Source organism: Misgurnus anguillicaudatus, chromosome 22 (genome assembly GCF_027580225.2).
Source record: "Misgurnus anguillicaudatus chromosome 22, ASM2758022v2, whole genome shotgun sequence".
Lineage (NCBI taxonomy): Eukaryota > Metazoa > Chordata > Actinopteri > Cypriniformes > Cobitidae > Misgurnus > Misgurnus anguillicaudatus.
Genome location: NC_073358.2, coordinates 50,391,746 through 50,404,002, shown reverse-complemented (window position 1 = coordinate 50,404,002; position 12,257 = coordinate 50,391,746). Strand labels below are relative to the sequence as shown.

The window sequence follows — 12,257 nt, the reverse complement described above, 5'->3', positions numbered from 1 at the left end:
ACAGAGATCGCATTTTTTTACGATTTGATCAGCCGACAGGCAGCAAGAGAATAGTGAGATGTTTGCTGTATGTAACAAAAAAAATTTTATGGTCTAAAACACGTGAATTCACTTAGAGTACCTTTAATTAAAGAAACACAAACAGCAATGTCAGTACCCCTTTAAATCCTTTGGGCTGGATTTACTAATAACTTGCGCCAGCGCAAACCATAATTTTGGCGTTAAATAGCAACTGTCAGGATTTCCTAAAGACGTGCAGTGGATCATTAGTGCTGTAAAGGTGTGGTCTTATTTTTGCGACTGATCTTACTGCATATACATTTCAAGGAGTTTCCTTTTCAGACACAACATTTTTGAGAGTAGATTATTTAAATGATTCAAGCTATGCGATTTGAAATTTCTTTCTTTCTTTATTTCAAGGATAAAAACACGTGAATTCACTTAGAGCACCTTTAATTAAAGAAACACAAACAGCAATGTCAGTACCCCGTAAAATCCTTTGGGCTGGATTTACTAAGAACTTGCGCCAGCACAAACCATAATTTTGGCGTTAAATAGCGACTGTCAGGATTTCCTAAAGACGTGCAGTGGATCATTAGCGCTGTAAAGGTGTGGTCTTATTTTTGCGACTGATCTTACTACATATACATTTCTAGGAGTTTCCTTTTCAGACACAACATTTTTGAGAGGAGATTATTTAAATGATTCAAGCTATGCGATTTACTAATTTTTGCATGCGTGTTATGACTGGTATTTGCGTGATTATTTTACACAGAAAAAAAACATGTCTTAAATTACTTTGCACTTAAAATGGCTACACATTGCTAAAAAAAGAGGCATTACAGTAAGCAAATAATGCATGAAACAATGCAGAGGATTATTTTTGGAATGCCAGACGAATGTATTATTCAAAAATTTTGTTTGCCAAGCTGTTATTTTTTATTTGCTGAAGTAAATAAAATAGGAATCACTAGGAGAAGTCACACAATATCAGACATTTCAAAACTTATTGTAAACTTAATTTTTTGTCCTCCAGTTCTTTTCAGTGTACTATGGCTTTGTTAGCTGGGATTAAACACCCTGAATTTTCCGCTGTGATGTCCGTGGGGGCTGAAGTCAAGATCAGCAATCCTGAACTAATTTGCGCTGCTAGTAGATTGCGTTGGTCATTATGGAAATCAGATGTTGCCCCTGTGTTATGTAGTTTGTACTTTTTTGTAATTATAATAGTTATAATCTGAGTTTTTTGGAATTGCGCTTTCATGCCAATTTTTCCCCGTTTATTATAGTAAATGTATATTATATACAGTATGATGTTTACCTCAGCCATGCCCTCCACTGGCCTCTGGTTGTCAACCTGCAGAATCCCATTTTTGGCTGTGCGAGATGCACGTAACTCATGCCATGAATCCATGTTGATAGCCTCAGGACTCCTGGCAAAAAATGACAAGTCTCTTTTTACCAGTCACAAACACTTTATGATCAAAGTTACATCATTATTGCATTCCACAGTTCACCTGATGACAGCAGCACCTGAGCCGCAGTCGAAGCGAAACTCCACGTATCCATCGATCAGAATGATGGACAGGAAGTCACGACTGGCCGTGTCATCGGTGTAGAGCAGCATGCCGTCAGGATCGGTTGGCTGGAAGGTGATTTCAAACTCCATAAAGGAGAGATAGTTATGGGTGGGCTGAGGCCAGGGAGCGCTGGCGTATGAATACATGCTTTCATTAAACTGTGGTAAAGACAGCAGGAAACCTAAAAAAAAGAAATGATATTATTGAAACAAATAACACAGTGATTTAAAGGGGGGTTAATGGTATTTTATGCATTCTGACTTATTAACATTTAAAGAGTTGTATTCATCATGCTAAACGTAGGCAAAGTGTCAAAAAAGCAGTTGAACGTGTAATTTTGGGCCGAACTCACTCCTCTTTCCTACAAGTTTCGGAAAGTTTTTTCGAACAACTGTTACGTATCATGGACCCCTTATTCCTTTTATGAGCACTTCCCCCCGGAAAACACGCCCACATGTCAATCAGACTGAGAGCGCTCATCATTAGCATTGTTCCTTAGAGTAGAAGTAACAAACATTCCTGCATGCAACATCTTTTGCCTATTTAACGGCAAAAAACGTGTCTTTGGAAGTAAGGAGAATAAAACCTTATTCAGCTTTTCACAGATTTGTTTTTCAGACAGAAAGTCGTGTTATAGTCACGAAAAAATGTTATTAATTTATTCGTGTCCATGGCACAAAAGTCAGCTTTTTTGTGCCTTGAGTACGAATGTCTTTGTCGTGTCATAGTTTTCAGTGTCCATTGCATGACTTTCTTTTTCGTTTAATGTATGTATTGTTTTCTCATTGTATTTCCTATTTTCTTTTACCATCATCACATTGGGGTTAGAATCACTATCTGCTACATTTTTAGACATCTTAACCCAAACCCCAACTCTATCTCAAGGTGAGAATAGTTTTAAAAGCCGAAGAAAAACACGTAAAAACCAATACATAAAAGTACATCCTAACCCAAACCCCAAATCTAACCCCATTCCCAAGTGACCAAAAAAATAAGAAAACAATACATAAAATGACACGAAAAAGAAATTATTTATAGACTCATGCTCAAGACACAAAAAGCTGCATTTCGTGCCATGGACATGAATAAATTAACTAAATTATTTTGCGACTATAACACGACTTTCCGTGAGATCATGTTGGCTTTTCAAGTAACCCTGTCTTAAGACGACAGTGGATGCAGTTTGTTTTTCCCGGACAGCAAGGTAATTGCGAATGGGTTTATGTTTATAACTTGCATTTCTGAGAAGATTGCTTTACAAACAAGGAACAGTTTGATGCAAAATTTCCCAATCATTTAAAGGGGACATTCCATGAAAATCAGACTTTTTCCATGTTTAAGTGCTATAATCGGGTCCCCAGTGCTTCTACCAACCCAGAAAACATGAAAAATAGCAACCCTGTAACTTTTTTTTGGTAAGGCTCTCTCTGCAAGCATGTGAATAAATAGGTCATGCGGATTTCGCTCCCCCCATGACGTAGGTAAGGGCTCCAATTATAATGATACCGCCCCTTCAACTGCGCTATCCAACCATGAGGCTACCTCGAGTGAGAGTGACCGAGAGAAAGTATGACTGACAGCATGACGCGTTTGTATTCCCTCAAACACAAACAGGAGCCTACAATCTTATAACTTGTAGTTTTAATAATCTTTCTAAAGATTGAATTAACGTTCTAAAGGATTAACGTTACCTTAGTGCAAGAGAGAGAGAGCGAGTGAGCGAACGAACGAGAGAGAGAGAGAGAGAGAGAGCAACGCGACGGTTCGCTTTCAAGCAAGTTATGTTGTTTAATATGTTTCTCTGAAGTTTATATAAATGAACACGAGGATTAATGCACTGCACGAGACAGAGTGAGTGAACAACGCGTATTCACTATCATACACAATAAGTAAATATGTTGTTTAATGTTTCTCTGAAGTTTCAAATGAATGAGGAGTTACAAAATAGATGAGAGACTGACAGAAACGCGAATGTGTTCAATATGTGTGCACAATAAACTTAAACATGTCATTTGATCTGTTTCTCTAAAGTTTAAGCATTAAACGTGTTGTTTTATTACAGATCATTTAAATGTGCTCGTGTGGTTTGGTCAAAAAGCAAACTTCTGAGTGTTTGTGGACGTGTATTTTATTGTAACATGCTGAAACTCATTATGCCTGTTTAAAACAAGGGCAACATGAGACCTTAAGTCTTTATTTTTATTCCACAATGTTCCCCATCTACTGATAAACATGTATTTAGTATGCATAAAACAGATAATTGACTTTTTAAACTTGTTCATATTTATAATGCTTTACATCGCTCACTAACTTCTTTCGTGAGAGAATCTCCCTCGCCTCGATGCTCTACAGCGGGAGCGCTTGAGACTCCGCCCACCTGAGCAGCTCGTTTGGATTTAAAGGGATACACACAAAAACGGTGCATTTTTGCTCAGCCCCATAAATTGCCTATTTTAACATGCCACAATAAATTACCTATATGGTATTTTGAGCTAAAACTTCACATATGTACTCTGGGGACATCAAAGATTTATTTAATATCTTAAAACGTCTTCTGGAATGTCCCCTTTAAGCTGAGTAATGGACGGTCCCAACCTTAAAATAGTTTAGGCGATAGCAGGTGGTAAGTAAATCAAAATCTAATCTCAAGTGTTTTGTTTGCAATCAGCGCATAAGTGCATATAATGTAAACAACACCAACATACTGCTGTGTTGTACTCGAAAATCTTTATCTCCTCCTCCTACCGTACGTACGCTTCCAAGAGTTCTGCCTTTTTCGAAAAAAAAGGAAAGGCTGTTCTGTTTTTTATAAATCTGACAACACGAAAGACTTTATGGACATATGAAGGATAAAATACTACTCTATAGGCACCCAATATTAACATGAGATTGGCAGAAACTGTGTGTGTTATGTGATCTTTAATGTGATATGAGCCATATTAAACTTTAACCATATAAAATGTTTTATTAAAATAATCAACATGTAAAAAGGCATAAAAATCACTTTGTAAACTAACAGCAGCCCCTCTCCTATTTTCAGAATCATTCATGTTTTTAGCATAAATAATGTAATGTTGTGGGGGTTAAATCGCAGAGAACACAGATACTGACTTTTTTTTTTTTGATTTGGAACCGTTGTCATGAGCAATTCGGTCCCCCCTGGCAATTCTGCCCCCTTAGGACCCCCGCGTGATTCCATTGGCTGAAAAAATTCCTTATGGGTAGTTTTCTTAGCGCCTTATTACAATTCCTACAAAATCCCGTTATGATTTATGTAGTTAGAACGTTGTTAAAATTACAGTTGATGTCTTTTAAATGATATGTTTTATATAGTAAATGAGGCTATAGGTGGGAGATCTACACATTGCTTGTGAGATTTTATTATTTAGATTATTATACTGTACCCTATCCACTTTTGTACTGTGTAAAGTTAATAAATTACTTAAAAAACATGATTACTACATAGCTGAATCACACATTAAAATTATAATTTATAAGCCATGATTACTACACTTTTACTATTTAAAAAAATACATTTCGTAAGGTATGTTAATAATTTACAAAAATAAAAGTATTGTTTTTGAAAAGCAGATGATGACACAAAGGTACTGACGTGTCTGCAACATGAATATAAGTTTATTATATTATTTTTTGTTAACTTTTATTTAAAAAAAAAAAATTATGCTTCTATTTTGTACAACGTAATTAGCTTGCTAAACCGCTAACGCAGACGAGATATCGCAATGAATTTTTTTTGAACAGGCATTAGTGCTAGGTACCAATCGGGGTCCTAGGGGAGACTGAATTGCTCATGACACCGTCTCCCAAATGCATAAATGTAAATGTACATTATGGATGTGTCTGGGTGTGTGTGTACATGTACAGTGCAGTACTGTATACATTCACCTATAGATTATTTTGCAATGGCCCAAATATAAACAAGCAGACTTTATTAGTTGGGTGTCTATGTGTGTGTGAGACTCACTCTCCTCACAGAGGACGCCCTTATAACCCAGCGGACACAAACAGATGAAACCATCAGCTCGACTGGCAAAGCAGATTCCTCCATTAGCACAGGTGACTTCATCACAAACACTGTCACTACACTCACCTGAAACAGACAAAACACACTTTAAAAACAACATACATACAATAAACACTGACAGAAATTGTGCTTTAAGTGTATAATAATATCTAAAAAAACCATATTTTATTTTATTTAAAGTCCCCCTGTTGTGAAGGTTTTAATGTTGTTCATATGTCTGTGTGGTGTTTTTAATATGCTTACCCCTGTATAAAAACATGAATCTGAAAAAAAAAACTGTATAAATGTCATAGTTTTAATAAACTTGAAAATCGTTTTAAATCTGAGGCTGCCATTTTGTTTTTCATCACCATACATGACGCAAAATGGTTGCACTAAAACCTGTTTTTTTATGCTACAGCGAGGTAAACATATAAACAAGGTTTCAAACAGTAGATTAAGAAATTATGTACAAATGCAAAAAACACAACAAAAATGCACACAGACAGCAGGTGGCTGTATTTGGTCCACATTTTTTAAAATATAGCATCAGGTCTTCTGTTCAGCCCTTTCACAGAGATCAGTGACGGCCGGTGACTACTTTTTTTTAGGGCTACGATGCGAAGCTTCGCCACAACATGTTTTTAGCCCGTCATGTGTGTGGCTCATCATTTCAAAATATGTGTTTGGCACGTCATGTTCACTTATGTGCATCACGTGTCATGTCAAAATAAGTGCCTGTTGCACACGCGTCGAATGGGTTTATGATAAAACCCTTTTGACAAGTGTGCAGTAGGCACTTATTTTGACATGACGCATGATGCACATGGTCCACATGATGCGACGAACACATATTATGACATGAAGGGCACCACACGAAACTCAGAACACATATGTTGAATTTGCGCCCCTTGGAAGAGAAGTCACCAGCCACCACTAACAGAGAGTAACATAAATGAAAAATAATACAGAAAACATACTAATGAAAGAAGAAATAAAAAATGTGTGAGTGGGAAATAAAAAATTCACACTTGAAAAACTATAGAAGATACCATAGTAATTACTATAGTAAACTGTAGTAATATTTCACAACAACCATTACACCCCATCAATTTCAGAACGAGAAACACAATGGCGGCCTCTATGGGTTAAAATGCGCATTACATGTGTTTTTTAAGTAATGGAAATATTTAATGTGTCTATCAATGAATTTAAATAGTTGAAGGCAAATATAAAGTATTAAAGCATACAAGTATTAATAGTCGGGGTACATTTTAAAGCAAACCATATGCAAATTCATAGTCAACCCCACTGCTGAGTATTTTCTCCATAAATTGCAGTTTACCAAAGATGCAGTTCAAAACCATCAGATTTTTACGTCACCCATGTTGTTACCAATCATGTCAATGTATTGACTGAAAGGATAAGGTAGTCCAAGCCAATGTGATTAAGTGGAGGCGGGAACTAATTAGCATATTCATACATCCATATATATATATATATATGTGAATGTGAACTGACCGATGTCCGCTCCACTCAATGCATTTCCTTTGGGCCAAGGTCGGAGGTCGATGGCTTTACGGTTGACAGTCAGACTCTGAATGCAGCCCTGAAATCTACGATTCGTCCCCACCGCCCTCACCAACCAGTAGGCATTCGGAGCGCCGCCCAAAAACAGAGGCGAGCGGAAAGTTATTTTAGTATACTGGCCCTGAGACAAAAAGATAAACAAACAAAGAAAAAGAGCTTGAATGTATAATATTGAATTCTGACTTTTACAGCCCTCTACCATTAAATTCAATACACAGCCTACACTGACATACATTTTTTGTGATGTATTAAGAAATACCTGAGAACGTCCAGACACAGGTGTGTCGTTGTCTAGTCGCAGCCATCCGTTCATACCGTCTCTAAATATAGTTACCGTGTGCCACTGTCCAATCACAACAGAGCTATCGCTCACAATCTGTGCCGCTCCGGTACCACAGTTAAACCTGTGCACAAATAACGTCATCAATAACAAAAATATTAAAGCAATATCAAAGAAATCATTTGTATTATATTATTAATGTCAGAAGTGTAAACTGTACTGAATGAAAGTTAATAATGTTCAAAAGTTAATAAAGCTTTAGCTCTTTTGTGCAATCACCTGTAATGTAGTTTTCTCCGCACAAGAGCCAGAGAGGTAAAATCTCCTCTCCCGTGTTCGTTTTCACCACAATATAACAGCATACCATCTTCAGCTTCTGTCTGAAATCAAAGCGGTATATTCATATTCTGGCTCATAGACACATTGATTTTCATTCAGTAATCATTCTGCAGTCTAACTCAGATTATACCTTAAACTCCAGGCTGATTTGGAAGCTCTGGTAAGAGTTTTTAAGAGGTTCAAATGTCATGTGTGAAAAGCCGTAAAACTTTGGGAAATTTACCATCAGACCTGTCGGACACAAATATATATCACTCTATTACAGTCACATTTAAAATATTTCAACATTATTACATGGTATTAAAAGAAAGAGAGAGAGAAATAATTGACAGCACAATTGAGTTTTAATTTCAACAAAGCACCATTATGGCAATCAGTAGTCCCTTTCACACATACAGTCTTTACTGGTAATTTACTGGTAAATTGCAGTTAACAGATCAGTAAGACAGGTTGTAAGATTACCAGTAATTTACCGGTAAGCGCTATGTGTGAACGAAAATTATAGGATTACCGGCATTTAGAACGGACGACGTCAGACCGTGCTGACAGCTTCGGGCCAATCATAGCGTTTTAATACAGATGACGCGTTTACCCCCGCACTGTTTACGGACGTTTCCAAACACATGCTGCTTGAAAGTTGAGCACACCTGAAGTTTACGTCCACATTTCTTCACCAAAGTTGTTTAAAACAGCTTACCGCCGAATTGCCGACGTCCTTAGCACGCCCTCTGTGAAGCCAACGTGCAAACAGTAGTGTTGTTAAAAACGCATTTTCGGTTTTACGTCGTCTCATTCAATGTTGTTTGGTCATGAGCAACTTCGCGACTGTTTACCACAGACGTGAAAACAGCAAAATACGGACCGTGGATATGAACGAAGTGGATTGTTTACAAATACAACACTGAGCTCGCCGCGTGCTACAGGTACTTCCGCTTTCTCAACGAATTTACCGGTATTTTGATACTGATGTGTGAATGATGTCTTACTGGTAAAATAACGGAACGCCACTTCGTGTGTGAACAGCACATTTTTGTATTCACTGGTAAATTCATTCTGGTAAATTCATGGTAATTTACCAGAATTACTGTGTGAAAGAGGCTAGTGTTTGCATGTCATCAGCTCATTTGCATTTAAATGGACAGCCCCAAAAATGAACACCTACAAAGTGGCAATTTTAACATGTTATAATAAATTATCTATATGGTATTTTGAGCTAAAACTTCACATACATACTCTGAGGACACCAACGACTTATTTTACATCTTTTAAAAAAACTCATAATATGACCCCTTTAAATTATATGTGGTATTTTGAGCTAAAACTTCACATACGTAGTCTGCATGGGGACACCAAAGATTTATTCAACATATTTAACTCTTTTCCCACCATTGACAAGTTGTCTCAGCAATTAAAGGGGACAGAGAATGAAAAACCATTTTTAGCTTGTCTTTGTTGAATAATTGTAGTCACGAACATACAAAAAGTGCTAGACATGCAGTCTCATAGAAATTCCTCTTTTAGAAATGTCAGCCAGAAAACAGCCCAATCTGAAAAACTGATGCTTATGACATCACAGGCATCTCCCTGCCCCTCCACTTTAAAATAATTGGCTACATTTTTTGAGTGGCAGCAAAGTCAGCCAATCAGTAATGAGATGGCAAGTTAAGCCAGTAGGGGGAGCCAAATAGGTGCAAAACCACTTGTTTAAACTCCCCACCCTAATATAGCTATCTGAGAGGTTTTTAGAAAGCTTCTAAGGCATTACAGACCCAAACAAAAAAATTGTCTACATGTCACATCACAGAACAAGGATAAATACTCCGTTCAATCATTCTATGTCACCTTTAAGAGAAAAAAATTGCATAAAAAAGTGTTCCTGATGAGGTTTTATGTTAATCTGTAATACCACACTTACCCAATTTATAAAAAATATGAAGCATATTTTTTATATTTTAAACTGTGTGTATGTTTTGATAATCATTCTGAATCTGATCTCTAACAAAATTCCTTTACAAAAATGCAATTTTTTCAGTTTTTTGCTAAAAAAATATTTTTTAAGAAAGATACCTATATTTAAGAGTTTATAAGCAGAGAAAAAATATAGATAGGATGAAAAGTTTTTCCCCGTTTTGTTTGTATGTTTATTGTTTGTTTGAAAGCAGAGGGTCTGTTCTTTCATTTGATATATTTGTATGTTTATAGATTTTTAGAAGAAATTTTTCCTGGAAGGCCTTTTGTGAAACTTTTGTGAAAATCGCAAAAAATGGCTGTCACACTGCAAAAAAATATTTTCAAGAAAAAAAATCTTATTTTTACCGAAAACAAGACAAAAATACTATCTAAAAATTCTTAAATTAAGATGCTTTTTCTTGATAAGCAAAACGACCCAAGAAAATAAATTTAATTTATTTTTCAATTTATAATTTGATATATCTAAAAATATCAAATATAAGTGATTTTTTGCATAAAACAAGCAAACAAATCTGCCAATGGGGTAAGCAATTTTTTTTTTAATTTTTTTGCTTACTCCATTGGCAGATTTTTTGTTTGCTTGTTTTATGCACAAAATCATTTAAAGTTGATAAAAACTATAGACTTATTTTCTTGGGTTGTTTTGCTCATCAAGAAAAAAAATCTTAATTTAAGAATTTTTAGATATTTTTTATTGAAAACAAGACAAAACTACTTAGAATTTTTTTTCTTAAATAATTTTTTTGCAGTGCAGGAAATGAGTTAAAAAGTCTTGTAAAATGTCCCCTGTGAAATGTCCACTGTGCAGATTTTTAGCGACATCCAGTGGTAAGATTGTGAAATGCAACCACGGCTCACCCCTCCCATTCAAAACTCATAAAGAAGCTACGGTAGCCGCCACAGGACAAACATGTAATTGTCTAAGACAACACATGGCAAAACGTTCTCTGTAGGGCAAAAAGGCAACTTCCATGTAATTGGACCTGCGGTCAGTGGCCGCCGGTGATTTTTTTCGAGGGCGCTTGATATATGTACATGTGGCCCGTCATGTGTATGGTTCCTTTTTTCAAAATATGAGATCCTATGTGCATCACGTGTCTTGTCAAAATAAGTGCCTGGTGCAGATGCATCTAAAGGGTTTATAATAAAAGAGACGCTGGCGTTTGCCAGATACTGGCATAATCTCATGCGTAATCAGAGTTTACTGTTAAGGAAGTGTCTTGCGTGTATTTTGTAAACGTGAGCGTCTATTTTATCATAAACGATTTTAACGCGTGTGCAGCAGGCACCCACCTTAACAAGACACGTGATGCACACAGGATCTCTCAAAGCGCTGAACACATATTTTGGAAGAAGGAACCACACACATGACACTCTGAACATTCTGTCAAGAAATCCTTCTAAAAGTTACACAGTGCACCTTTAATTTTTTTCCTTTTTACTGACACAATGTCAAACCTTCAGAGCAGAAGTCTCCCTGTCGTCCGAGGTTACAGTGGCATCGTGAGCCGCCCGTATCATAATCATTGATGCAGAAGCTGTCAGGAGGGCAAACGGTCTCATCACATGACACATCATAGACCCGCGGCTGTTCTCCTTTCCACGGGGTCAGGGACGGATTCGGAGATAGCACGGTGGTGGGTGGGGCAGTGATGTGCATCACAGTGGGTGTGGTTGTAGTGTGGGTGGAGCTAGCAACTGTTGTCGTGGTAACAGGTGATGTTGATGTGGTCCACGCTATTGTAGTTGTTGAAGTAAAGCTGATATTTCTTGATGCTGGTGTGCGCATCCGGTAAATAACATTTCCGTTCGCGGGAGTCCCGGTGCGGGAGCGGAGCGGAGATCGCCTGTCACTTTCCCTACCGGTAGAAAACGACTTCATCTGCAAGAATTATGTAGACAAATGCAAGATAAAACGTTGTCAGTTTGACTACAATTTGAAGAGTTTCGTTGCAAAACGAGATAACCACCGTTTTTTTAATTGTTCAGAAATCTCGTTTTTTTGGTTGTGCATTCCAATAAATTTTTTATTTAAACCTTCATAACTTAAAAAATACAGCTAAGTAGCACCATAAAACAAAATAATAACATGATAACATAATAATAAACATGTTTTGACAAAAAATGTTAAAAAATGGATTTATCTCGTATTACAACGAAACTCTTCATTTATTGATATAGCACTTTTCCCACTGCACATCTTTGCAAGGCCTACAAAAATTGTGTAACTTTTTATTTGGTTGATTTTAATTTTCTATAAAACATTAAAATTTCACACACCTTTTCGATTAAGATGTCATAATCCGAATCATCACTTTCAAACTGGTTTTTAGTGCCAGAGTTTGAGATGAAGACATCATAATCTCCACTCCCCATATCCACAGGACCTGTTTAAAAAATTTTTTTTTTGACATTTTAATAATATATATTTTTCAAAAACATTCTGTTTATTTTTAGTGTTAAGATCTTTAAA

General features: G+C 36.5%; 1 protein-coding gene across 2 annotated transcripts in view; it reads right to left on the bottom strand.

Annotated features, from left to right (window-relative positions):
• The window catches only part of egflam (EGF-like, fibronectin type III and laminin G domains), a 28,890-nt gene that overhangs the window by 8,536 nt on the left and 8,097 nt on the right, over nucleotides 1-12,257 (bottom strand). For both annotated transcript variants that reach the window (XM_055198332.2, XM_055198333.2), the window contains exons 8-16: nucleotides 12,065-12,171; nucleotides 11,243-11,666; nucleotides 7,944-8,044; nucleotides 7,754-7,854; nucleotides 7,454-7,598; nucleotides 7,126-7,315; nucleotides 5,566-5,691; nucleotides 1,518-1,761; nucleotides 1,322-1,433 (exon numbers count right to left, since the gene is read on the bottom strand). In XM_055198332.2, coding sequence (XP_055054307.2) covers nucleotides 1,322-1,433; nucleotides 1,518-1,761; nucleotides 5,566-5,691; nucleotides 7,126-7,315; nucleotides 7,454-7,598; nucleotides 7,754-7,854; nucleotides 7,944-8,044; nucleotides 11,243-11,666; nucleotides 12,065-12,171 — 1,550 coding nt within the window. The remainder of the gene's footprint in view (nucleotides 1-1,321; nucleotides 1,434-1,517; nucleotides 1,762-5,565; nucleotides 5,692-7,125; nucleotides 7,316-7,453; nucleotides 7,599-7,753; nucleotides 7,855-7,943; nucleotides 8,045-11,242; nucleotides 11,667-12,064; nucleotides 12,172-12,257) is intronic.